Source organism: Biomphalaria glabrata, chromosome 1 (genome assembly GCF_947242115.1).
Source record: "Biomphalaria glabrata chromosome 1, xgBioGlab47.1, whole genome shotgun sequence".
Taxonomy (NCBI): Eukaryota; Metazoa; Mollusca; class Gastropoda; family Planorbidae; genus Biomphalaria; species Biomphalaria glabrata.
In genome coordinates, this window is record NC_074711.1 from 75,929,873 (window position 1) to 75,955,170 (window position 25,298).

A 25,298-nucleotide genomic window follows, 5' to 3' on the forward strand; every position below is an offset into this window, starting at 1 on the left:
AATGTGTACCTTGACGCCCTAAGTCCAGATTGAATGTAGACTACACCAATTTTACGTTGGCATTGTGCACAATTTCTCACTAGGCCCGGACTAGGGCATAGAGGCCATCATCTGAGAATCCTGTCGGGGACTAGGGCATAGAGGCCATCATCTGAGAATCCTGTCGGGGACTAGGGCATAGAGGCCATCATCTGAGAATCCTGTCGGGGACTAGGGCATAGAGGCCATCATCTGAGAATCCTGTCGGGGACTAGGGCATAGAGGCCATCATCTGAGAATCCTGTCGGGGACTAGGGCATAGAGGCCATCATCTGAGAATCCTGTCGGGGACTAGGGCATAGAGGCCATCATCTGAGAATCCTGTCGGGGACTAGGGCATAGAGGCCATCATCTGAGAATCCTGTCGGGGACTAGGGCATAGAGGCCATCATCTGAGAATCCTGTCGGGGACTAGGGCATAGAGGCCATCATCTGAGAATCCTGTCGATGGATGAGGTTGCATTATAAAAAATCGCCTGACCATGACGATATTAAAAACGTAGATTACTTCCCTTTCAGCCATTCCCTAGACTATGGGTAGGTACTGGCTCTTGTCTTTTATTAACTGTAACATTTCTGTAAAAGGGTATTTATATAATCCCCTCCCTCTCGCCCAACATTTCACAGGTCGTTCCCTTTCTCCCACCATCTCCACCTATGTCAGCACATAAATATTGGTGTAGTTTGTAATAAGAAACAGGTTTTGGAGATGACAGTCTATAAATTATATTGATAGTTGAAGTGTGTAGCGCAGTAAACCAGTTGAAGTGTGTGTCGGGCTTCTGTGATGTCGACAATGACAAGCCTGCACTATGTCTGTACACAAATAACTTAACACTATTCTCTCCAAACGCAACTAGGAGTTTTTCCACATTGTGAGGAATTCGTACAGGAATAGATATAGTGAATTCTAACGTAAGGAATAAAGGATATAGTTAAGTGTTAGAAATACTGTGTTTATTGTGCAGTACTTTGGAGTAAGTTTAAGAGAACTAAGGTTTTCCATGGTCAGCTGGTCAGTGTAGTAGTTAGCAATGCTGAAGTGGACGAAGGTGGAAAGGTAAGTTTTTAAAGGAGTAACTATTAACACAAAATTGCCCCTTTGTAATCTCAACATTACATTAAATACAGATGGCTTAATTTGGTCTGCAGATCCCCAATATATAACTAGTATGCAATTTGCTTTAACTTTGTATCTATGTCTGTCTTTTTCTATCTGGCCGAGGACAGACACAGACGGTGAAAAGAAAATTTTAATCGACCGCCGGCGGACAATGGTTATGCTTGCCCTGCATGTGGCAAAATATGTAGGTCACAGCTGGGGCTGCGTATCCACGGGAAATACTGCATTCCTCATTAATCTTCGAACCCTCTCATAAGCTTTATTGTTATTATCTGTCTTTCTCTTTCCATATGTCTCTATTAGTCACTAACTAGGTGTCAATGTAGATTCAATTGCTCCACATTGCTCTATTATAGGCTAGTTTTTTTGTATGTGCTTGTTGTTTTCATCAGTTTTAACCTAGGACCCTAATGCTTGTCGTATCCACACACTAACTGCATCGGTCTGGTGTATAAAATGTAAATAATGACAAGACTTAATAATGAAACAGCCGATGAAAAGCGACAGTAGCGTCCCCTTGCAAATATTGATAATGCCGGAGCGCATGGTAGCACTGGCAAGTGTTATTTATTTCACCTCAGCATGGAAAGATAGATCTCGATCTAGAACTTGGGTGTTTAGGAAACAGGAAAAACTAATTAAAATATATATATAATATTTTTGGTTGTTCTTAAAACATTTTAGAAATTGATTCTTCTGTGTCTTACTTAATACCGTATTTGTTTAAAAAGGAAAACTCGACTCTCTTTCTCTCTCTCTCTCTCTTTAAAAAAAAACGCTGGGAATATATTCTAAACACTTCATAATTTAAAGTATGTTTAATATTTATAGAACAATTGACGTATTTTATATGGTTTACTAAGGTATTTTTGATTAATTTAGTGAATCTCATTGTCTATGTTAAAAAAAAAAACAACTGGTGCGAATGTCAATTTTCAACCATCAGAGTTTTTAAATCTGAGTCATCAAGGATGTTCTAAATGTTACGACCAGAAATCCACGTGCTGCGCTACGGTTGAAACTTTCTAAGAACTCATTAGGCACATCAATGGTAGTCTTCTTGTCTGCCTGCGTACCCGCACCCCAACACACACACACACTACAAATAAATCAAACGACTCTCCCCAAAAATACGCTTTGTGGTCCTTGTTAATTCAGTCAAACAGTTAGTATTATAAGGACATCGCATACTTTTCTAGCAACCTCAGAGAAAGCCCTCATTTCCAACCTCCAAGAAAAAGCCCTCATTTTCAACCTCCAAGAGAAAGCCCTCATTTCCAACCTCCAAGAAAAAGCCCTCATTTTCAACCTAAAAACCTCTAACCCCACCCCCTACGATTTGTTTTTTGCGTCCCTAAATTGAAAGTCCAGTGGAGCACAGTTTTAAACAAATTATTATACAATTTCTCCCCGTCCCTTTTTGTTTTTTTCAGATGTGTTTATAAAGGAATATGACCCGCGGTCCGTAGTTTGATTATTGCACTAAACCATTCTAAGGTAAACGCCAAACCTCACTTTTCTGCTGTCGTAAAGTTTATACGCCTCTGGATGCTGTCATCATGCAGCAGATGCAGCAGACTGCCTGAACGCGTCACGTGACCTCATTTGTCATATGTCATAAGGATCAATGTACATTACAAGTGTATTTGATTAATGTCCTCTTTATGCATACATTAGTAAATAAAAGCCTATTGGCCTATTGTTGGTGTGCCATAGTGTGTGTGTGTGAGTGAGTGAGTGTTGGTCTTTTTTGGTTTTATGTATCTAAGAGAACTCATTACTTGTTAGTGGGGGTAGCAGACTAGCAGCAGCATTATAGTTTTTTTTTTTTAGAACTACTTTAGTGTGTCTCAACTTTCATGATATAGCATGCTCAATGCGCTATGATCAAATCTGGGAGGGGGGCTATTTGGTAACAAAAGTTTTCTTGCTACCTTTAAGAGTTCAGCAAACACATTTCAGCGTGAGTCGGGATTTCAACTCTAGTCCTTTTGTTAGGCACTAAACGGTTTTTACCTCTCAGCCACTCATTTGAGAGTCTCTTCCTCTCTCCTATCTCTTTCTCCCGCTCTCTCCTCCTCTCTCTATCTCACTCCTCTTTTTATCTCTCCTCTCTTTCTCCCTCCTCTCTCTCCTTTACCTCCCTCTCCTCTCCCCTCTCTCTCCTCTCTCTCCTCTCTTTCCTCTTTCTATCTCACTCCTCTATCTTCTCTCTCTCTCAAACTATATATATATATATATTCAAAAAATGGTTCATCTGTGTAATAAGCAGGACTATTTGAAATGAGTGCCTATTGGCCTAACCTAAGTACTTTGCCTTGTTCGTTTATTGGCCTAGCCGAAGTACTTTGCCTAGTTCGTTTATTGGCCTAGCCGAAGTACTTTGCCTAGTTCCCTTACGATTGCGTTTGGAGGTTGATAACAATCGATAATGGGCATCGAACTTTTCATTTTCTGTTTAAACTTCAGTGGTCCCGTCTTCCTCTGTTGACATTTTTTTCAATGCAAAGAAACATTTCAATGGGTTAATGCTTTTCAGTGACTGCAGATTCTTAAAAAGAAAAAAAAAGAGAAACAATGCTATAAGAAGCATCGTCTCAGACATGGTCAGTCTTGATTGATGGGTTACAGAACAGTTTATTAAGTTCTCTCCCATTGAATGGTTCGATCTGATCGGCGACCTTAATCAGTTCACACTCTACCTCTGACACTTGGTGTTGATGGCGAGAATCTAGAAATAACATTCTGTCTCTCTCTCTTTCTCTCTCTCTAACTCGCTTTCTTCTCTCTCTCTAACTCTCTTTTTCTCACTTTTTCCACCATCTCTCTATTACAAAAATGCTTGTTGGGTTGTGGATGCAAACAGCTAGTTCAACTGATCCGTTGTAGGCGTATTATAAACAAGTAACCAAAGGGAAAGGCTTCTTCCTTGAGACCTTGAATGAGGCACTGGTACTTAACAAAACCACCAATAAGATAATTGTTCAATACCATCAATTAGGCCAGACTCACACTGAACCATATGATCTTCACGATCAGAATAGATAGATGTATAGTTCACTTTAAAATGCACCAAATCAGCTTGATTCAAAGACACATTTTAAAATTTTATTCCCTTGCATAACTGGAAGACATTAAAAGCTTTTACAGTACAGTAAACTAATGTATATACAATGCAAATGTTTAACAAACAATGAACATCTGTACACTCAGTATACACACTTTACTATTATTATTTTTTTTCTTTTTAGTAACTTAAACAAATATAAGTGCCTGCCTTGTCATGTGGTGTGCGTTCCGGACTGTGTAAAGATTGTCCCGGGTTTGAACCCGCCGTCATTCCCTGTGATACTGAGGTTTGGGCTAGGATGTAATAATGGGATGTGTGACTGAGAGGTCTAAACCGCTTGGATACCTTTCTAGGGGGATCGAGTTCGAAACACTCTTGAAGCTGAGCTGTGTTTGCTGAGTGTCTAAAGGCAGCAAGGAAACCTTCTCTCCACTGGTTTACAAAACAGATTGGACCATAAGGCACTAAGCTTGCTAAAGTCAGGAAAGATGCGCTGTACAAAAAAGTGATGATTAAAAAATCTTCATTTGTAAAGGAACCTAAGGTACTTCAAATAAAGAGTTATATAAACTTTATTCCCAAACTTTCATTATATTTAATCAATTGCCCAGTCTGTCATTCAAAGCATCTCTCTGTCATTTTTATTTGCTGACTCTTCTTTAAAATAGCGTATACAGACCATAATGGATTTTAAACGAAATCCCCCCCCCCCCAACCTATCAGGAGCAGGAGATCACTCTTCCACGACTCTTTGGAGATTTAGGTCATTGCGTTACTCTACTTCCGTTTCTGTAAATTCAACAATGACTTAAATTTGAAAGAAACGTTTAAATACAGAGTCCCGATAATACGAAAATCCATTTAATCCGAAATTAGGATATTATTAATTATAAAGGTTACCAAACATACGACAATTATCGTACTTATAATGTACTATACCATACATACAATAGCTTTTAGTTCTGTATATTGTATGAACCGTACAAGATTGGGTCTTATTATATGATACATGTTTGGAAATTCGTGGAAAATAGTTCCTAGAAGAGTAAGTTAATATTATTCAGTGATGTGGCGATAAATTGCCTGGCTGCAACAGTAAGATGATTGTGCTTTAAAATTTGATACAGTTATAAAGAACAACTTTTTTTTTTACTCCAGTATGAGAAAAATTGAGCTCTTTTGCCATGCACTTCATACACAGAATTTGTAAATTTCATATAGATGAAATATAATATCTTATCGTATATAATACAGACGTTACTTCAAAGCAGAAGATGATAATAGAAAATGCTTATCGATATAACACACATCAGCAGGTGTAGTTACACCTTGTATTTGATCATCATGTTTATTTTAGTAATAATTTCACTTAATCCGAAATATTCGTCAATCTGAAATGGGTCCGGAACCTATCATTTTGGACTATTGGGACTCTTTAAATAAATAAATAATAAAAAACAAACAAATGGTTATAGTTCTGCTAAATTGATATATCAGTTAGTAACCGAATAACTGGGAAATTACGGAATTTTTCAGCAAGTCCTGCATCTGCAAGTTACCTCGCTTACATGGCACAAGGGTGGATCTACTTCTCGATCTAAATTCACGTAGTTCTTTCCCTTTTGTCATTTGGAGCTATTAAGATAAATGTTGACAGAAGGTTGTAGCCTACTGATGAGCATACTTTGTTCAAGTACGACATCTAGTAGTGATACACAGATTATTTATGTAGATCTACATGAGAACATTGAAGTTACGAACATATCACTTTTATACAGAAGTCCACTTTTATTTTTTATTTGAAAACAACAATAAAAGCAATTGAGGAAATGGTTAAGATACAAGGTTACAAAGACAGTTTGTGTGGAAACACAAACTCAAAATCGGCCCCCGAAGTGGTCCACCGAGGCAGGTAAAAAGGCAGGTATCAGAAAGAACATCATAATGAATTTCAAATACAAATGACAGAGAAAAATGGAGAAAGAAGGTTGACAGATCTTGTGTGGTGCCCCAGCGGTCCAGCAGACCAAAGGATAGGTGAAAGGGAATGTGAAGTTAGAAGTGAATCTGGCTTAACTGATGTCTTATAATGAATATCTAATTGATCTAATTGTTTTGTAAAGGGTCAATCTCCTATTCCAATCCTAAAAAAATAATTCTTTAGTTAAGTGTACTATTTCCACTTATGCAATCCGTACCGAAGTTCACGTGATGATATGAAAAACTACTTATTAATTGTTGTTTTAAATAATGTCCAACTTATATGCATACTAAATAGATTTTTTCTCTTAAAAAAAAAGTAAACTTTTTTTTGTGTGTAAATGTAGTAATTTGTATAACAGAACTTACATAATTTAGCAATACAAATTTAATAAAAAAAAATAATTCTTTTACAAAAAATCTAAAACCATTTGCATTAATATGTCAAAAGTATAATTTGTCTGTCTTACCCCTTCTAAAGAGCCTCCCGTGTTTGTTACTATTAATAGTGAATAGTTGTAAAGTGGTGTATTTTTATGAAAAAACTGCTTGCATAAGTGATTTAAAAAAATAGATTTTTCGCTTTCAGAAAAGAAAATAGTAACCGTTGCATCAGAACTTTAAATGGTCTAAAATATTATGGTGTCAGATTTTCACTCTTTTCTAGTTTACGAGATCTAAACGGGACGGAGGACAGACATTCCACACAAAACTAATAGCGCCTTTTCCCATTTCGGGGGCCGCTAATAAAAACTGATGGCATTTCAACAAGGCTAGACATTGTGATGTCCTTAAGATGATTGCATTTCAACAATGCTAGACATTGTGATGTCCTTAAGATGATTGCATTTCAACAAGGCTAGACATTGTGATGTCCTTAAGATGATTGCATTTCAACAATGCTAGACATTGTGATGTCCTTAAGATGATTGCATTTCAACAAGGCTAGACATTGTGATGTCCTTAAGATGATTGCATTTCAACAAGGCTAGACATTGTGATGTCCTTAAGATGATTGCATTTCAACAAGGCTAGACATTGTGATGTCCTTAAGATGATTGCATTTCAACAAGGCTAGACATTGTGATGTCCTTAAGATGATGGCATTTCAACAAGGCTAGACATTGTGATGTCCTTAAGATGATTGCATTTCAACAAGGCTAGACATTGTGATGTCCTTAAGATGATGGCATTTCAACAAGGCTAGACATTGTGATGTCCTTAAGATGATGGCATTTCAACAATGCTCGACATTATAATGTCCTTAAGATGATTGCATTTCAACAAGGCTAGACATTGTGATGTCCTTAAGATGATGGCATTTCAACAAGGCTAGACATTGTGATGTCCTTAAGATGATGGCATTTCAACAAGGCTAGACATTGTGATGTCCTTAAGATGATGGCATTTCAACAAGGCTAGACATTGTGATGTCCTTAAGATGATTGCATTTCAACAAGGCTAGACATTGTGATGTCCTTAAGATGATGGCATTTCAACAAGGCTAGACATTGTGATGTCCTTAAGATGATGGCATTTCAACAAGGCTAGACATTGTGATGTCCTTAAGATGATGGCATTTCAACAAGGCTAGACATTGTGATGTCCTTAAGATGATTGCATTTCAACAAGGCTAGACATTGTGATGTCCTTAAGATGATGGCATTTCAACAAGGCTAGACATTGTGATGTCCTTAAGATGATGGCATTTCAACAAGGCTAGACATTGTGATGTCCTTAAGATGATTGCATTTCAACAAGGCTAGACATTGTGATGTCCTTAAGATGATTGCATTTCAACAATGCTCGACCCTGTGATGTCCTTAAGATGATGTCATTTCAACAAGGCTAGACATTGTGATGTCCTTAAGATGATTGCATTTCAACAATGCTCGACATTATAATGTCCTTAAGATGATTGCATTTCAACAATGCTAGACATTGTGATGTCCTTAAGATGATTGCATTTCAACAATGCTCGACATTATAATGTCCTTAAGATGATTGCATTTCAACAAGGCTAGACATTGTGATGTCCTTAAGATGATGGCATTTCAACAAGGCTAGACATTGTGATGTCCTTAAGATGATTGCATTTCAACAAGGCTAGACATTGTGATGTCCTTAAGATGATGGCATTTCAACAAGGCTAGACATTGTGATGTCCTTAAGATGATGGCATTTCAACAAGGCTAGACATTGTGATGTCCTTAAGATGATTGCATTTCAACAAGGCTAGACATTGTGATGTCCTTAAGATGATGGCATTTCAACAAGGCTAGACATTGTGATGTCCTTAAGATGATTGCATTTCAACAAGGCTAGACATTGTGATGTCCTTAAGATGATGGCATTTCAACAAGGCTAGACATTGTGATGTCCTTAAGATGATGGCATTTCAACAAGGCTAGACATTGTGATGTCCTTAAGATGATTGCATTTCAACAAGGCTAGACATTGTGATGTCCTTAAGATGATTGCATTTCAACAATGCTCGACCCTGTGATGTCCTTAAGATGATGTCATTTCAACAAGGCTAGACATTGTGATGTCCTTAAGATGATTGCATTTCAACAATGCTCGACATTATAATGTCCTTAAGATGATTGCATTTCAACAATGCTAGACATTGTGATGTCCTTAAGATGATTGCATTTCAACAATGCTCGACATTATAATGTCCTTAAGATGATTGCATTTCAACAAGGCTAGACATTGTGATGTCCTTAAGATGATGGCATTTCAACAAGGCTAGACATTGTGATGTCCTTAAGATGATTGCATTTCAACAAGGCTAGACATTGTGATGTCCTTAAGATGATTGCATTTCAACAAGGCTAGACATTGTGATGTCCTTAAGATGATGGCATTTCAACAAGGCTAGACATTGTGATGTCCTTAAGATGATGGCATTTCAACAAGGCTAGACATTGTGATGTCCTTAAGATGATTGCATTTCAACAAGGCTAGACATTGTGATGTCCTTAAGATGATGGCATTTCAACAAGGCTAGACATTGTGATGTCCTTAAGATGATGGCATTTCAACAATGCTCGACATTATAATGTCCTTAAGATGATTGCATTTCAACAAGGCTAGACATTGTGATGTCCTTAAGATGATGGCATTTCAACAAGGCTAGACATTGTGATGTCCTTAAGATGATGGCATTTCAACAAGGCTAGACATTGTGATGTCCTTAAGATGATTGCATTTCAACAAGGCTAGACATTGTGATGTCCTTAAGATGATGGCATTTCAACAAGGCTAGACATTGTGATGTCCTTAAGATGATGGCATTTCAACAAGGCTAGACATTGTGATGTCCTTAAGATGATTGCATTTCAACAAGGCTAGACATTGTGATGTCCTTAAGATGATGGCATTTCAACAAGGCTAGACATTGTGATGTCCTTAAGATGATTGCATTTCAACAAGGCTAGACATTGTGATGTCCTTAAGATGATGGCATTTCAACAAGGCTAGACATTGTGATGTCCTTAAGATGATGGCATTTCAACAAGGCTAGACATTGTGATGTCCTTAAGATGATTGCATTTCAACAAGGCTAGACATTGTGATGTCCTTAAGATGATTGCATTTCAACAATGCTCGACCCTGTGATGTCCTTAAGATGATGTCATTTCAACAAGCATAGACATTGTGATGTCCTTAAGATGATTGCATTTCAACAATGCTCGACATTATAATGTCCTTAAGATGATTGCATTTCAACAATGCTAGACATTGTGATGTCCTTAAGATGATTGCATTTCAACAATGCTCGACATTATAATGTCCTTAAGATGATTGCATTTCAACAAGGCTAGACATTGTGATGTCCTTAAGATGATGGCATTTCAACAAGGCTAGACATTGTGATGTCCTTAAGATGATTGCATTTCAACAAGGCTAGACATTGTGATGTCCTTAAGATGATGGCATTTCAACAAGGCTAGACATTGTGATGTCCTTAAGATGATGGCATTTCAACAAGGCTAGACATTGTGATGTCCTTAAGATGATTGCATTTCAACAAGGCTAGACATTGTGATGTCCTTAAGATGATGGCATTTCAACAAGGCTAGACATTGTGATGTCCTTAAGATGATTGCATTTCAACAAGGCTAGACATTGTGATGTCCTTAAGATGATGGCATTTCAACAAGGCTAGACATTGTGATGTCCTTAAGATGATGGCATTTCAACAAGGCTAGACATTGTGATGTCCTTAAGATGATTGCATTTCAACAAGGCTAGACATTGTGATGTCCTTAAGATGATTGCATTTCAACAATGCTCGACCCTGTGATGTCCTTAAGATGATGTCATTTCAACAAGGCTAGACATTGTGATGTCCTTAAGATGATTGCATTTCAACAATGCTCGACATTATAATGTCCTTAAGATGATTGCATTTCAACAATGCTAGACATTGTGATGTCCTTAAGATGATTGCATTTCAACAATGCTCGACATTATAATGTCCTTAAGATGATTGCATTTCAACAAGGCTAGACATTGTGATGTCCTTAAGATGATGGCATTTCAACAAGGCTAGACATTGTGATGTCCTTAAGATGATTGCATTTCAACAAGGCTAGACATTGTGATGTCCTTAAGATGATTGCATTTCAACAAGGCTAGACATTATAATGTCCTTAAGATGATGGCATTTCAACAAGGCTAGACATTGTGATGTCCTTAAGATGATTGCATTTCAACAAGGCTAGACATTGTGATGTCCTTAAGATGATTGCATTTCAACAAGGCTAGACATTGTGATGTCCTTAAGATGATGGCATTTCAACAAGGCTAGACATTATAATGTCCTTAAGATGATTGCATTTCAACAAGGCTAGACATTGTGATGTCCTTAAGATGATGGCATTTCAACAAGGCTAGACATTATAATGTCCTTAAGATGATTGCATTTCAACAAGGCTAGACATTATAATGTCCTTAAGATGATGGCATTTCAACAAGGCTAGACATTATAATGTCCTTAAGATGATTGCATTTCAACAAGGCTAGACATTATAATGTCCTTAAGATGATTGCATTTCAACAAGGCTAGACATTATAATGTCCTTAAGATGATTGCATTTCAACAAGGCTAGACATTATAATGTCCTTAAGATGATTGCATTTCAACAAGGCTAGACATTATAATGTCCTTAAGATGATGGCATTTCAACAAGGCTAGACATTATAATGTCCTTAAGATGATTGCATTTCAACAAGGCTAGACATTATAATGTCCTTAAGATGATTGCATTTCAACAAGGCTAGACATTATAATGTCCTTAAGATGATTGCATTTCAACAAGGCTAGACATTATAATGTCCTTAAGATGATTGCATTTCAACAAGGCTAGACATTGTGATGTCCTTAAGATGATGGCATTTCAACAAGGCTAGACATTATAATGTCCTTAAGATGATGGCATTTCAACAAGGCTAGACATTATAATGTCCTTAAGATGATTGCATTTCAACAAGGCTAGACATTGTGATGTCCTTAAGATGATTGCATTTCAACAATGCTAGACATTGTGATGTCCTTAAGATGATTGCATTTCAACAAGGCTAGACATTATAATGTCCTTAAGATGATTGCATTTCAACAAGGCTAGACATTATAATGTCCTTAAGATGATTGCATTTCAACAATGCTAGACATTGTGATGTCCTTAAGATGATGGCATTTCAACAAGGCTAGACATTATAATGTCCTTAAGATGATTGCATTTCAACAAGGCTAGACATTGTGATGTCCTTAAGATGATGGCATTTCAACAAGGCTAGACATTATAATGTCCTTAAGATGATTGCATTTCAACAAGGCTAGACATTATAATGTCCTTAAGATGATGGCATTTCAACAAGGCTAGACATTATAATGTCCTTAAGATGATTGCATTTCAACAAGGCTAGACATTATAATGTCCTTAAGATGATTGCATTTCAACAAGGCTAGACATTATAATGTCCTTAAGATGATTGCATTTCAACAAGGCTAGACATTATAATGTCCTTAAGATGATTGCATTTCAACAAGGCTAGACATTATAATGTCCTTAAGATGATGGCATTTCAACAAGGCTAGACATTATAATGTCCTTAAGATGATTGCATTTCAACAAGGCTAGACATTATAATGTCCTTAAGATGATTGCATTTCAACAAGGCTAGACATTATAATGTCCTTAAGATGATTGCATTTCAACAAGGCTAGACATTATAATGTCCTTAAGATGATTGCATTTCAACAAGGCTAGACATTATAATGTCCTTAAGATGATTGCATTTCAACAAGGCTAGACATTGTGATGTCCTTAAGATGATGGCATTTCAACAAGGCTAGACATTATAATGTCCTTAAGATGATTGCATTTCAACAAGGCTAGACATTATAATGTCCTTAAGATGATTGCATTTCAACAAGGCTAGACATTGTGATGTCCTTAAGATGATTGCATTTCAACAATGCTAGACATTGTGATGTCCTTAAGATGATTGCATTTCAACAAGGCTAGACATTGTGATGTCCTTAAGATGATTGCATTTCAACAAGGCTAGACATTGTGATGTCCTTAAGATGATTGCATTTCAACAATGCTAGACATTGTGATGTCCTTAAGATAGAAACGTTAGGCTTAGGGTAAAAGTTACGTTAAAGGTCTTAGTTACAGCGCTCTCACTGTTTATAATAATTGTCATGTAAAAAAATGTTTTAAGGATGCAAAAACAAACTCATCTTTTTTTGTTGGCTACATATTTCTTCACAAATCACGTGTTAACAAGTAAAAAAGAAAAATCATTTAAAAAACTAAACAAAACTTATCTAATAAGGGAAAGAACTCAGCATTTATAACTATATTTCTCAATAATGGAGAAGTTTTTTCCCTTATCCAATATCAAACAAAATAATTAATTACTAATAATTAATCGACTAATTGTTTAAGTTTTAAAATTGATTCGTGTTTTATTATGTACAATAAATAATTGTTAAAAGTTATGATTTGATTCGACAATGGGTGTGGGAGAAATAATGTGTACATTTATCTAAGGGGACGAAACCTACTTAATTAACCTTTTCTGTGAATACTGAAGGATTCATTTCCTTTGTTAGTATCGAACATGGTTGTCAATTACTAGTAACTTATTGACTCATTGGCTAATTATTTTGCTATTGTTTGATGTCTTGTCTATGACAATGAATAATTGTGCAGTGATTCGACTTGATCCAAGAATGGGTGTGGGAAGAAATAAAGTGTACAAACTTTTGACCAGACAGAAAGAGTGAGTTGATAGAAACGTTGTAAAATAAGATGACAGAAGCCCAAAATAAACTTCAATCCAGACATTGGTAGAAATATCGCTGAGAACACGAATCAAGTGTGTGATATTCAAATTCGTGACTCGTCAGCTAGGCTAGGATATTGTTTCAAATTTATCTACAAGTTTTGTACTCATCGGCGTTACATTGGATGATTCCTGAGTGCGCATCGACGACTTTGGATCTACTTTTTTCTTCTCAGTAAAAGATATTTAGATAGTTAAGTTAACTGAAAAGAAAATCGGGCGGGGGTGGGGATGGTGACCGGATGTTTACAATTCAAACTAAGCACTATGTAAAGTCCGAGGTAACATTTCATTTCCGGTTTGAAAGTGTCACTGGTTGAGGTGAAATGAGGAGTTAGAGGAGAATTGCTTATTTGAGGAATTGCTAACAAATAGTGTCCAATGATGAGAAAGTGAGAGATGATAACAAAATGTGATGTCCTTAAGATAGAAACTGATGGCATTTCAGCATTGCTAGACATTGTGATGTCCTTAAGATGTTTGTGTTTGAACATTGCTAGACGTTGTGATGTCCTTAAGATAGAAACTGATGGCATTTCAACAATGCTAGGCATTATGATGTCCTTAAGATAGAAACTGGTGGCATTTCAACATTGCTAGACATTGTGATGTCCTTAAGATAGATACTGATGACATTCCAACAATTCTAGACAAATCCGTTCCAGAGTGTCATCTTATGCAAGGTTTTACTGACTAAGTCTACAATGTGAATCTAAATTCTTTAAAAAGTCCAAGGCATTACCGAAATGTCGTGAGCACATGAGACGCAAGCCAGATTTTTATAGACCCATTATGTCAGCTAGTTGACGCCTAGTAACAACACAAGATGAAAGCGTTCACGCATCATCCTGTTATGTCAAGTGAGACAGATAGAATCCATAGATTAGCATACATTAGTTTTTTAGGGAAATGTGACACACTGGATCTGAATGGAATTATGGAAGTGAATTTTTTTTTGTATATATGTGGAATGTATTTTTTAAAATTCTGTTAATTAATTAAATAAATTAAATTTTATTTTATTCAAGGCTACATCGATCAATATTTATGTTTTCATCGCATTGCAAATAAGAGTATAGGTTAATAAGATAAGCCCCTCTCCCTTTAACCCGAATAAAATAATAGAAATAAACTTGAATACAGAAATATCGATCTTATTATTATCTTATTATCTCTTATTATTTATCTGTATAAAACATTATTACATTTGATAGCAATTAATGGCTGTAGATTGCGGGAAACATTGTACAGAAGTGCTGAAAATGCGAAAACTATAAAGGAAATCTGTAGGTATAGTAGACCTAAATGTTTTCTGTATCTATTGTAAAACTATACCCGTTTTTAAACTATTGCGACTATTTTTTCCTTGACTGTTGAATTCGGTCATTGAAATTTGTTATGTATTTCTACTGTTCAATTTGAAAGGAAAAAAAACTGTTTCATATAATGTATTAACCATAACAAACAAACTTGAGCATGCCAAAGAATGATTAATCTTTTGTTTTTTCCTTTAAAAATTACGGTTATAAATTTCAGGATAGTTTCCCTTGAGTTAATCTTTATTACATTCTTGACATTCTCTGCCAGTAGTTCTGGACTTGCGGATTTTTAAAATATGCTTTGTTTAAAATTTTGAAATAATGTTTAGATATTATTTCAAAGCCATTCAACTATTTTTAAGTAGGCCTATGTGTTGTCTTAGGAGGCAGTTGAATTGATTATTTTGTTTACTAATAAAGTCCCCACTCAGTTTGAGATCTAGTACTTTCTCGTTTTGTTCCTAGTAGCTGCACTCCGTTACTTCACGTCTGCTACAATTCAGTGTCCACCTAGAATAATGTTCAACGTCCTCTCTTCCTAATACATTTGTCACCACGACAACACTTTGTCTTTTTTTTTTTTTTTTGTAGTTTGCTGTTGACGTTGTACCTAAGTTACAGAGACCTAACACCTACATGAGAACCATCGTGTCCCAGTCATGGCGTCTAGATGTACACATAGCGGGATTTGGGGGGGGGGGCGATAAAGTGATGTGTGTGACAGGCACACGTTACGCAGGAGACAATATTATCTGGGGCCCAGGCCTACCATCAAATCTAAATATACACCTAAGTAATAGAATCGCCGAGAAGGGTGTGACAAATGAGGTCATGAAATCTAGAACAATCTGCATTCATAGGTGTAGACTTGCATCCAATAAATTGTGAGCCTGGTGGTATGTGGGGGAAGGGTGGAAACGCTTTATGATCTTTTATAAGTGCAACAATTTACTGACCACTTAGTTTATATTTTTTTTTTATAATATAAAAAATTTACTGACCACTTAGTTTATAATTTTTTTAAATAATATAAATATATACCAGTACATTGCAGACTAATGAAAATAACTACAGCTAAAAGGTAAATGTCATTGGTTTATATTTGCAGAGATTTTCAAAGACAGTGAATTTTTGTTTTCCCAGTCTCATTGAACATTCTGATCTGAATGTAACGTCAACTAGTGTTAAAATACCAATTTGTTTCAGATTTAAGATGGGTTGTTTTTTTTTCAGTCTGTTTTAAAATTTTAATAGACAAATACGAATGACATCACACTACCGGCAAGATTGGCGCCAAGAGTTGTGCCAGAAAGGCATCAACCGAGAACATTCATCTTAGAAGGCCTGAACACTGACCTGCGACGTCGGAACCTGTGGGCAATGTAGACCAATTTGACGTGGCAACGAGCTAATGGTCTCCACTGCCCACAGTTTGTGACGTTGCAGGCCAATTTTAAGGACTTCTATGACGACTGGTATTGCGTCTGTAATGACAGAATAACAAGACGCATAGAAGTTGGGATTTAATCGGGTATTTCGTAAGTGACGCGGCAGTACATCCAATAGATTAGACAGGATTAAGAAACGGACGACGACGAAGGAGACCGACTTGTAGTATAGAGAAGACGTGGGCTGTCTTACACATGATGGACTGTGCCCTTATTGTGTAATAAACTGGTGTTAAGTTAATAGCTGGATTTCTGCAATATATATATATATTGTTTCTTGTTCTGTTAAAAGTTGTTATTATTGAGCTCGCCTATAACATGTACACTCAACTATAAGATTTATCAACCAACCACCCCAACCATCAACACGTCAACAGAGCAGCACTAGAGAGAGACTCTTTGAGGTGATCTCATTGATCAAGTGCATAGATCCCTGATGCGCCCATTGTATTAAGCAGTACCCTCGTTCAACTCTTAGGCGTGTCTTAGAAGAAGACAAGATTTGCATAGCGTAATAGATCTTTTCTTGTCAAAAGAATTCCATGAATCTCGCCTCTGGAAAACACAAAAGCCAAACTGCCTCATTACTGTACCCACTTTGGGTCGAGCCTAGATGTCTAGCATTTCTAGTGTGATAAAACACGAAGTCAACGGGTTTATCTTAATGAATACCTGAGATTCAGTCGGACAATGGCGGCGCAAGGCGTAGGTGACGTGGGCGATAGTCCATCCCTCGCGGTTTTAAGGGCCTCTCGCCTTGAAGGTTTATACATTTCTTAAAAGACGAGCATCCGGTAGTACAGAATATAAAACAACAACAACTACACATAAATCTACCATTTCAACTTCTATTCAAAATAATTGACCACAGAAATGTCAAAAACAGTTACACTGCTACAATGCCATGATTCGTAGGATAAAGAAGCAGAGTAGAAATATTTTGTGTGTGTGTGCAAATGCACTAGAAACTGTAGTAAAGCTCAACACATGTCAGTTCTCTTAAGATTTGTCATACATCAATCAGAACAATAATAGCAACATTTATTGGAAAATAAACGAACACAAGCGTTAGGCCTAATATTGGATTTAAATTTCATATATTGTGGATTATACCAAGAAACTATTCCTAACCAGTCAATAGTCCTTCGAGTGGGGCGAGAGCGATCCTTTCCAACCTTTGAACCATTTAAGAACTAATTACAAAACCTGATCTCGTATTTGCCCAATGTTGTGACATATTTTAAGCAGCTTTCAGACCTTACGATGTATAGGGCAAATGATGTTTAGGTCATCTGTTTCTATGGCCAACGTTTAACGAGCAGGGTGTCATGTGGCCAACACAAACCAACTGCTTTTTCTTTCCCCAACTAAAGCCGGTTACCCATTAGAGTTGTATGGACTCAGGGGTGCCCCAAAAGATCCCAAAATTCAAAATCCCAGTCTTCACCGAGATTCAAATCCAGGACCCCAGGTTCGGAAGCCTAGCGCTTAGCTCAACCACCGCGCACCCAACTACTCTAGTATATAAAGTTGTACGGCTTGAAATCTGACTCAGGGCTCAAGCTTACTCAAGGGGTCTAATGAAACGTATACCACTACATCTGTCAAATACGATTTCTTTCCCTTGTTCGATACCAAACAAAATAATTACCAATATATAATTAACAATTGTTTAATTTTTAAATTGGTTCTTGTTTTGTCAGGTGCTTGAAGTAATTGTGCACAACTTCAACTTGATCCGAGATTGGGTGTGGGAGAGATAACGTGTGCAAACTTTTGACCAGACAGACAGACAGAGTGAGCTGATATAAGCTTTGTAAAAATGGGGCGCATGTAGTGTGCAACTACTCCTGCTGAAGTCATAAAAATTGAATAACAAACACATTATAATGGGATTGAATTTATTTGCTAAAAAAAAACACTTTCTTTTTCTAACTCTAGATCAGTGTTTCCCAAACTATGTTCCGACGAACCCTAGTGTTCCACAAGGTCTGAATAGGTGTTCCACAAATTACTGAAATAATAAACTAGTAGGCCATCATGCGAATTAATCTCTCTTTTTAAAAAAGCAAAATGTTCCGCTAAATACTCAGAATGTGTAAAGTGTTCCAATAGTGTTTGAGAAACACTGCTGTAGATCTATTAGATTTATACGTCCTTTAACCTTATCCGAAATTTCAGATTTGCCATTGTAAAAACATTAACCCTTTGCTGTCGTATCAGTATAAACCTAAGAAGGTATTAATACTAAAGTAGATAACATTCCTTTCAATTGTTTAAGCGCAGATAAATAATATCAAAGGATATGGAAAAAATCACGAGAAGTATTGAAAAAGAGGGGGGAGGCGGTGTCATTCATTGTTGGTATAGATAGAACAAGCCTCTACTGAAACAATCCTTCACGCCTGATGCTGAGAGGACCGAAACAGACGGCTGGACCAGCAGACGACGAGAAGGGACACTGCGCGCAGTGAATATCTGTGCGTGCGTGTGTATGTGTGTCGCGAACGGTTGTTTACCAAACTACCAACACCTGTGTATTTCTCTAATTATTTCTATATTCTGTTCTCGCAAGCGCCACATTATGAATCAATCACGGTGAGACGCTTCTAGCAGACGACACATTTCCTTTTGAAAAGCGCGTAGTCAATGTTCTGAGCCAAGTTTTTGGATATTATTTCTTACCGAAACAAAATTTGGGATAATATAATCTAGACATTGAGCACAGCCCGCGGGGAGTACAAGCATACCGTGTTATTATTACCTGGCTGAAGTGACCGTCACGATCAAGGCCTGACCTGTGATGGTCTTTCAACAGGTGGGATTCTAACACGAAACAAGGTAAGATCATGTGCAATTGTTTATGAAGAACAATAGTTTGTATACTTTTGTTTAGAAATCAGTAGAGATTTAGTTATTGACAAAAGACAGATTATGTTGACCTTGTGTCGTCTGCAACAAGAGAATACGACCTTTCTCGTACAGAACAATTTAACACATTTCACATGCAGTGGCGTATCTAGGGTGGGAGCAGGGGGTTCACCCCAATGCCCCCATTTAAGGGGGGGGCCCATAATTAGTCTAGTGTCAGAAATAAGTTTTTACATTAAATATTACTCCACTATCTCATTTCATGATGTTGAATGTCAAAATGCAGGGGCCCCTAAAGAGGTCAAACCCCCGGACCCCTAAATCCCTAGCCACGCCACTGTTCACATGCTTTTGAGTGACAAGTTTATTGGCTAGATCTATGTGGAGCAGTGCGCGCACGCGCGTGTGTGTGTTTAGGTCACTTAATACGTGTGCTATGAGTCATGCCGTAACATTAGTAAATATAAAATTAAATATATAGAGTACGGTCGAGAGGTCATCACCACATGTGGCCATGGTCCAGGATCAATAGATTGACTCTAAATATAGATCTACTAAACTGTTGAATAATAGCTAAACTTAACCGACGTCGACGTATATCTAGAGATCTAGATATTTATTAAAGTGTGTTTAGTTGTCGACTTATATCTAGATCTAGATATTTATTAGACTATGTTTTGTTGAAGTGGACCCGCTTCCCATGAATGGAAGATGCTATGCTTGGTTGTGTAGTTTCATTGAACTAGTAGTTCCGCCATTCCGCGTCTTTTTTTGGCTATTTGATGAAAATTTCCAAATAGCAATATAAACACGGAAACAACAGAGCACAACTGTCTTCTCAATCTTTGAGCTCATTTACCATCATCATCAGCATAGACATCATTCTAAATCCCTTGACGTACTTCGTCGTTGGAGGCTCTGAGGAGGGTCTCCGTAACAAAATCCCTCCCCTCTTCCTGGTCAACAACTGTGCTTAGAATAGAGAGAGAGAGAGAGAGGTTCTTTCTTTCACGTTGTCCAGCGGATGACCCTAAACTGTCCCCTTCCTCCACTGTAAAGATGATTTTTGAGAGTGAGTCGTGTCTTACAATATGCCGGAACCAGCTCAGCTTTCGTCTCTCCACAGTACACCATCGGTGGCATAGAAACAAGATAAAAAAGGGGAAGGGGAGATAGCTCTTCACAATGAAAATAATAAATAAATATCGGCCCTATATATAAGGCCCCGAGCCCGAAGATTAATGAGCAATGCGATATTTGTACTTTTCCTCGTTTACTTTGAACGCCCTCAATTTATCTTCAGGGGCCGCCCTTGCATTTCGTGAGGTGAGTCTGTTGGAGGAGGATAAACAAGAACAATGACATTATCTTAGGACAGCAACCAGGGGGGTCTCAAAGGAGGGTGGGTTTCCGTTAATGTGTTGGCGACTGCTTAGCACTGTAGGCTGTTTTAATTAGCCAGGACTGGACCAGCTTATCGTTAATCACGAGGTTCACGTCGAGGTCAGTGCCGGTATCATTTGTGGGCGATTCGCTTCCGGTTCACAGAAATGATAAACAAGGTCAGCGATGGGCAAGTATGGACCCGATGGGCATTCGGAACACACTAGATCTGATTGGACACGACGGGCAGCAATAGAATAGGCAGTTACAATTTTATCTCATATTAATATATACATTTTGTTTAGGTTCCAGAAAGTACTTGTAGAGAATATAGCTTTGTGGGTTTTAGGATGGGGAAAAGTGGCATCACTTACTAATAAAAGGCAGTTTTAAAAAACCCTAGATCTGGTATTTAAACTGAAAGGGAACGTGCAGCTGTCGTTAGGCAAGCACTGGGGACGTTACATGGCAATCTGCTGGTCAAATTTGGCTACTGGACAACAACAACATTGTTCTCCCGCCTTTCTCTCTGTAAACGGACGTGTTTGGTCAACTTTCAGACTTCATTTCCCGCCAAATATAATTGGAACAAATGGAGGGGGGGGGGAAGAGGCGAGGTGCTTGGGGATCATTGTCAGTATTGGTTGAGTAATTGGACAGCTATTAGATCTAGTATTTGGCTAATTGTAGATAATGTAGTTTGGAAATGTTGACTATCAACACCATGCATCATTGTTTAATCGATACATGACCTAATAGCGAATTCATACGAAACTATTCTTAAGTATAAAAGGTTGTCAGATGACAGATTATATTGCATTGTACACACATCCTGTTTCCTCAATTAGGTCATGAAGGGTAGCTATTTGTATTGTGATGAAAACCTGTAAGCATTCGTTTGTAGTAACAGGGGCGTAGCGGCATGGAGAGGGTAGGGCCGAATAACATCTCCATCCGAATTCATTGAGTTTTAAAAAGCTGTAGTTATGAGCTAGGCATTAATTAGACTTTAATATAAATTTGATGACTTCATCCTCGCTCCTTACAAACAAAGAAAGATACACATCTAGCTTTCTAAATACACATCTAGCTTTCTAAATACACATCTAGCTTTCTAAATACACATCTAGCTTTCTAAATACACATCTAGCTTTCTAGATACACATTTAGCTTTCTAGATACACATCTAGCTTTCTAAATACACATTTAGCTTTCTAGATACACACTTAGCTTTCTAAATACAAATTTAGCTTTCTAGATACACATTTAGCTTTCTAGATACACATCTAGCTTTCTAAATACACATTTAGCTTTCTAAATACACATTTAGCTTTTTAGATACACATTTAGCTTTCTAGATACACATCGAGCTTTCTAAATACAAATTTAGCTTTTTAGATACACATTTAGCTTTCTAAATACACATTTAGCTTTTTAGATACACATTTAGCTTTCTAGATACACATCTAGCTTTCTAAATACACATCGAGCTTTCTAGATACACATCGAGCTTTCTAGATACACATCGAGCTTTCTAAATACAAATTTAGCTTTTTATATACACATCTAGCTTTCTAAATACACATCGAGCTTTCTAAATACAAATTTAGCTTTCTAGATACACATCGAGCTTTCTAGATACACATCGAGCTTTCTAAATACAAATTTAGCTTTCTAGATACACATCGAGCTTTCTAGATACACATCGAGCTTTCTAAATACAAATTTAGCTTTTTAGATACACATCTAGCTTTCTAAATACAAATTTAGCTTTCTAGATACACATCGAGCTTTCTAGATACACATCGAGCTTTCTAAATACAAATTTAGCTTTCTAGATACACATCGAGCTTTCTAGATACACATCGAGCTTTCTAAATACACATTTAGCTTTTTAGATACACATCGAGCTTTCTAAATACACATCGAGCTTTCTAGATACACATCGAGCTTTCTAGATACACATCGAGCTTTATAACACATCTAGTTTACTGGATACACATCTAGTTTACTGGATACACATCTAGCCTTCTAGATACACATCTAGTTTACTGGATACACATCTAGCCTTCTATATACACATCTTGCCCTCTAAAAACTAGATACAAATCAAGTCTTCTAGATACACATCTTGTCTTTTAGATCAAACTTCTTGTATATTTCCTAAACATGCGTCAAACGTTTCATCAGAACAATGACGACTATAGCAAAATTCGTGAGTCCAGTGAAATTGAGCCTTTGGGCTGTATTGTCCACTATGGTCAGAAGGTCGAGGGACCGGATGACACCATATCTCAGGCCGAATATGGCCCGCTGGTTTTAGTATCTGTGTTTCAAAGAAACATTGTTCCTTCTGTCTTTAAAGACAATGGATGCGCCCAGATGAACTACTGGTGTTGGTTTCTTCTTGAAATCGTGTCAGAATCTGCTGTGACTAAGCAGGCTAATTCTGAAGCGACAAACTAATATAAGAGAGATGAATCAACGAACCTAAAGATATATGGCGAGGAGAACCAACTTATCTTTAATCTCAGTAGTACATTCTTCATGTAGACAAATACAGTTATCAGCCCCGCATTGAATCGAGAGATTTATTTTTGGTCAACCTAGTTCGTCGAACTTGTTATTTAACGGCCATATTATCTTTTCTTACACTTCTGGCTAAGAGGTAGTGACGACTGCTAAAAGCAAGGCCTCCACTACATTTAAATGTGCATGTCCAAAGTCTGAGAGTTTTATATTTGGATTCCCTAAGTGACCTATTTGTTTCAAGTGATCCATTGATAAAAAGGTTGTTCAACTAAGCCCGGCAGAAAGTATTCTGTATTCTAGCTAGCGTTAGTATCTGAGAGTCTAGAAGTAGTAATACCTTTATTTTAATGGAACGCTAGATCTCTGTATATTTTAGATAACAGAAAGTGGGAAGGCTGAACAGGTTTTTATCTTTATTGTATTTTCCGTTGTCAACCACTGCACTTTGGTTGTAAGCAGTACAAGTGCATAGGTTTGTTGCTCGGGCCTACGGCCTATTGTTCAGAAGAGTATTGTTTGAAGTACATACGTAATCAACTAAAGCATTATTTATATATGGCATTTACATGTCGCTTAGGAATCTTTTTAAAAAGGGACAGGGTGAAAGAATTATCTAAATGGCTGTAATCAATTTTGATATACTAAAACTTAAGTGACTCAGTGGTCTTAAGTGACTCAGTGGTCTTAAGTGACTCTGTGGACTTAAGTGACTCTGTGGTCTTAAGTGACTCTGTGGTCTTTAGTGACTCAGTGGTCTTTAGTGACTCAGTGGTCTTAAGTGACTCTGTGGTCTTAAGTGACTCTGTGGTCTTAAGTGACTCTGTGGTCTTAAGTGACTCTGTGGTCTTTAGTGACTCTGTGGTCTTAAGTGACTCTGTGGTCTTTAGTGACTCAGTGGTCTTTAGTGACTCAGTGGTCTTAAGTGACTCAGTGGTCTTAAGTGACTCTGTGGTCTCCTCCAGACAGAACTTGAATGTTGTATTTCATGGGCTTGTCCTTGTTGTCAGCTCAATCCCTTGTATTAGAGCAACACAAAGCAATGCTTAGCATTGGTAGAACTATTTAGAAACACATTAAGCGTTCAAAATAAAGGCCAAGGGAGTCAACTCTGGAAACATACACAAAATAAATGAAAAGAAACAGAAAAAAACAACAACAACTAGACATTTCCATGTGGCTTGTGGGAGGGGTGCGTCAGTCGTTCAGTGCCAGTGTGTGTTATATTTACATAACGAGTATGTTACTGTTATTATGTGTGTGTGTGTGTGTGTTAGTGTGACTGATAACGACGTACCACAATCACGACTAATGAAAGACAGGCACGCAAACAATAGTCTTTTTTTCCCCCTCTGTGTTTTGCTGTGCTGGATGGTCGAGGCTGACGTGATTGCCGAGTGTCAGGGTTCGAAACAGAAGTGGAAAGGATTTGGGCAATGTTACCAGTGGCGCTATAAACAGCAGCTTTTACCTCTGTGAACGCTAAGTAAAGAGGCGTGGTACTAAGCACAGGTTTGAACTCTCGTCCTTTGAATGGTTTCATTTCTTCCTGTTCCCTAAATACCCCAATCCCCCTGTTCATTACGCAACCCAATCCATAAATCACCAAGCTTCCTAATCACCTTTTTTCCAAGCATTCAAATCCTCGGTTCACCAAGCTTCCAAAGTCCTATATCATAAGGCACGAAGATATTTAAGTTTTATACAGAATTTAAAGAGATTACCAAAAAAACAACAAACAAAAAAAAACCCAACAAAAACAAACTATTTGCTGTAGCGGGTAGGGGCCTATACATTTGATATTCTGTTGCCTGTAAACATTACGTCAATACATTTTTTTTTCTTTTTCATTATTTTTAAGGAACGTTTAAAAGTTATTGACTCTTTAGAGGAAGAGAAAGTTTGTTTTAAACGCTTTATTTAAAGAAAAATAGTTGTATGCTATACAAAATGTTTGCTCTCTGCATATTTGAACAATGGCGGTTAGTGGATTCTAGTTGCTTAATGTTGTGGGGACTACATTCAGTGTTGAAAGTCTGAATAGAATATGTGAATGAGGTCGTTACATGTTTTTTTTTTTTTTTAGTTTATTGATAATTTTCTTGATATTTATGGTTCGTAATTTCATTTCATTTTAAGAATGACGTGATTTGAGATTGTGATATTAG

General features: G+C 37.2%; 1 protein-coding gene across 4 annotated transcripts in view; it reads left to right on the forward strand.

The window, feature by feature from the left end:
* Window positions 1–666: 666 nt before the first annotated feature.
* The window catches only part of LOC106073067 (serine-rich adhesin for platelets-like), a 93,665-nt gene continuing 69,033 nt past the window's right edge, over window positions 667–25,298 (forward strand). Inside the window, exon 1 of one of the 4 annotated variants that reach the window (XM_056015035.1) lies at window positions 667–1,099. In XM_056015035.1, coding sequence (XP_055871010.1) covers window positions 1,074–1,099 — 26 coding nt within the window. In that variant the 5' untranslated portion in view covers window positions 667–1,073. Of the gene's footprint in view, window positions 1,100–18,766; window positions 19,189–25,298 lie in introns of those variants that run through there. The other 3 variants (XM_056015029.1, XM_056015053.1, XM_056015044.1) reach the window with 3 other exon arrangements.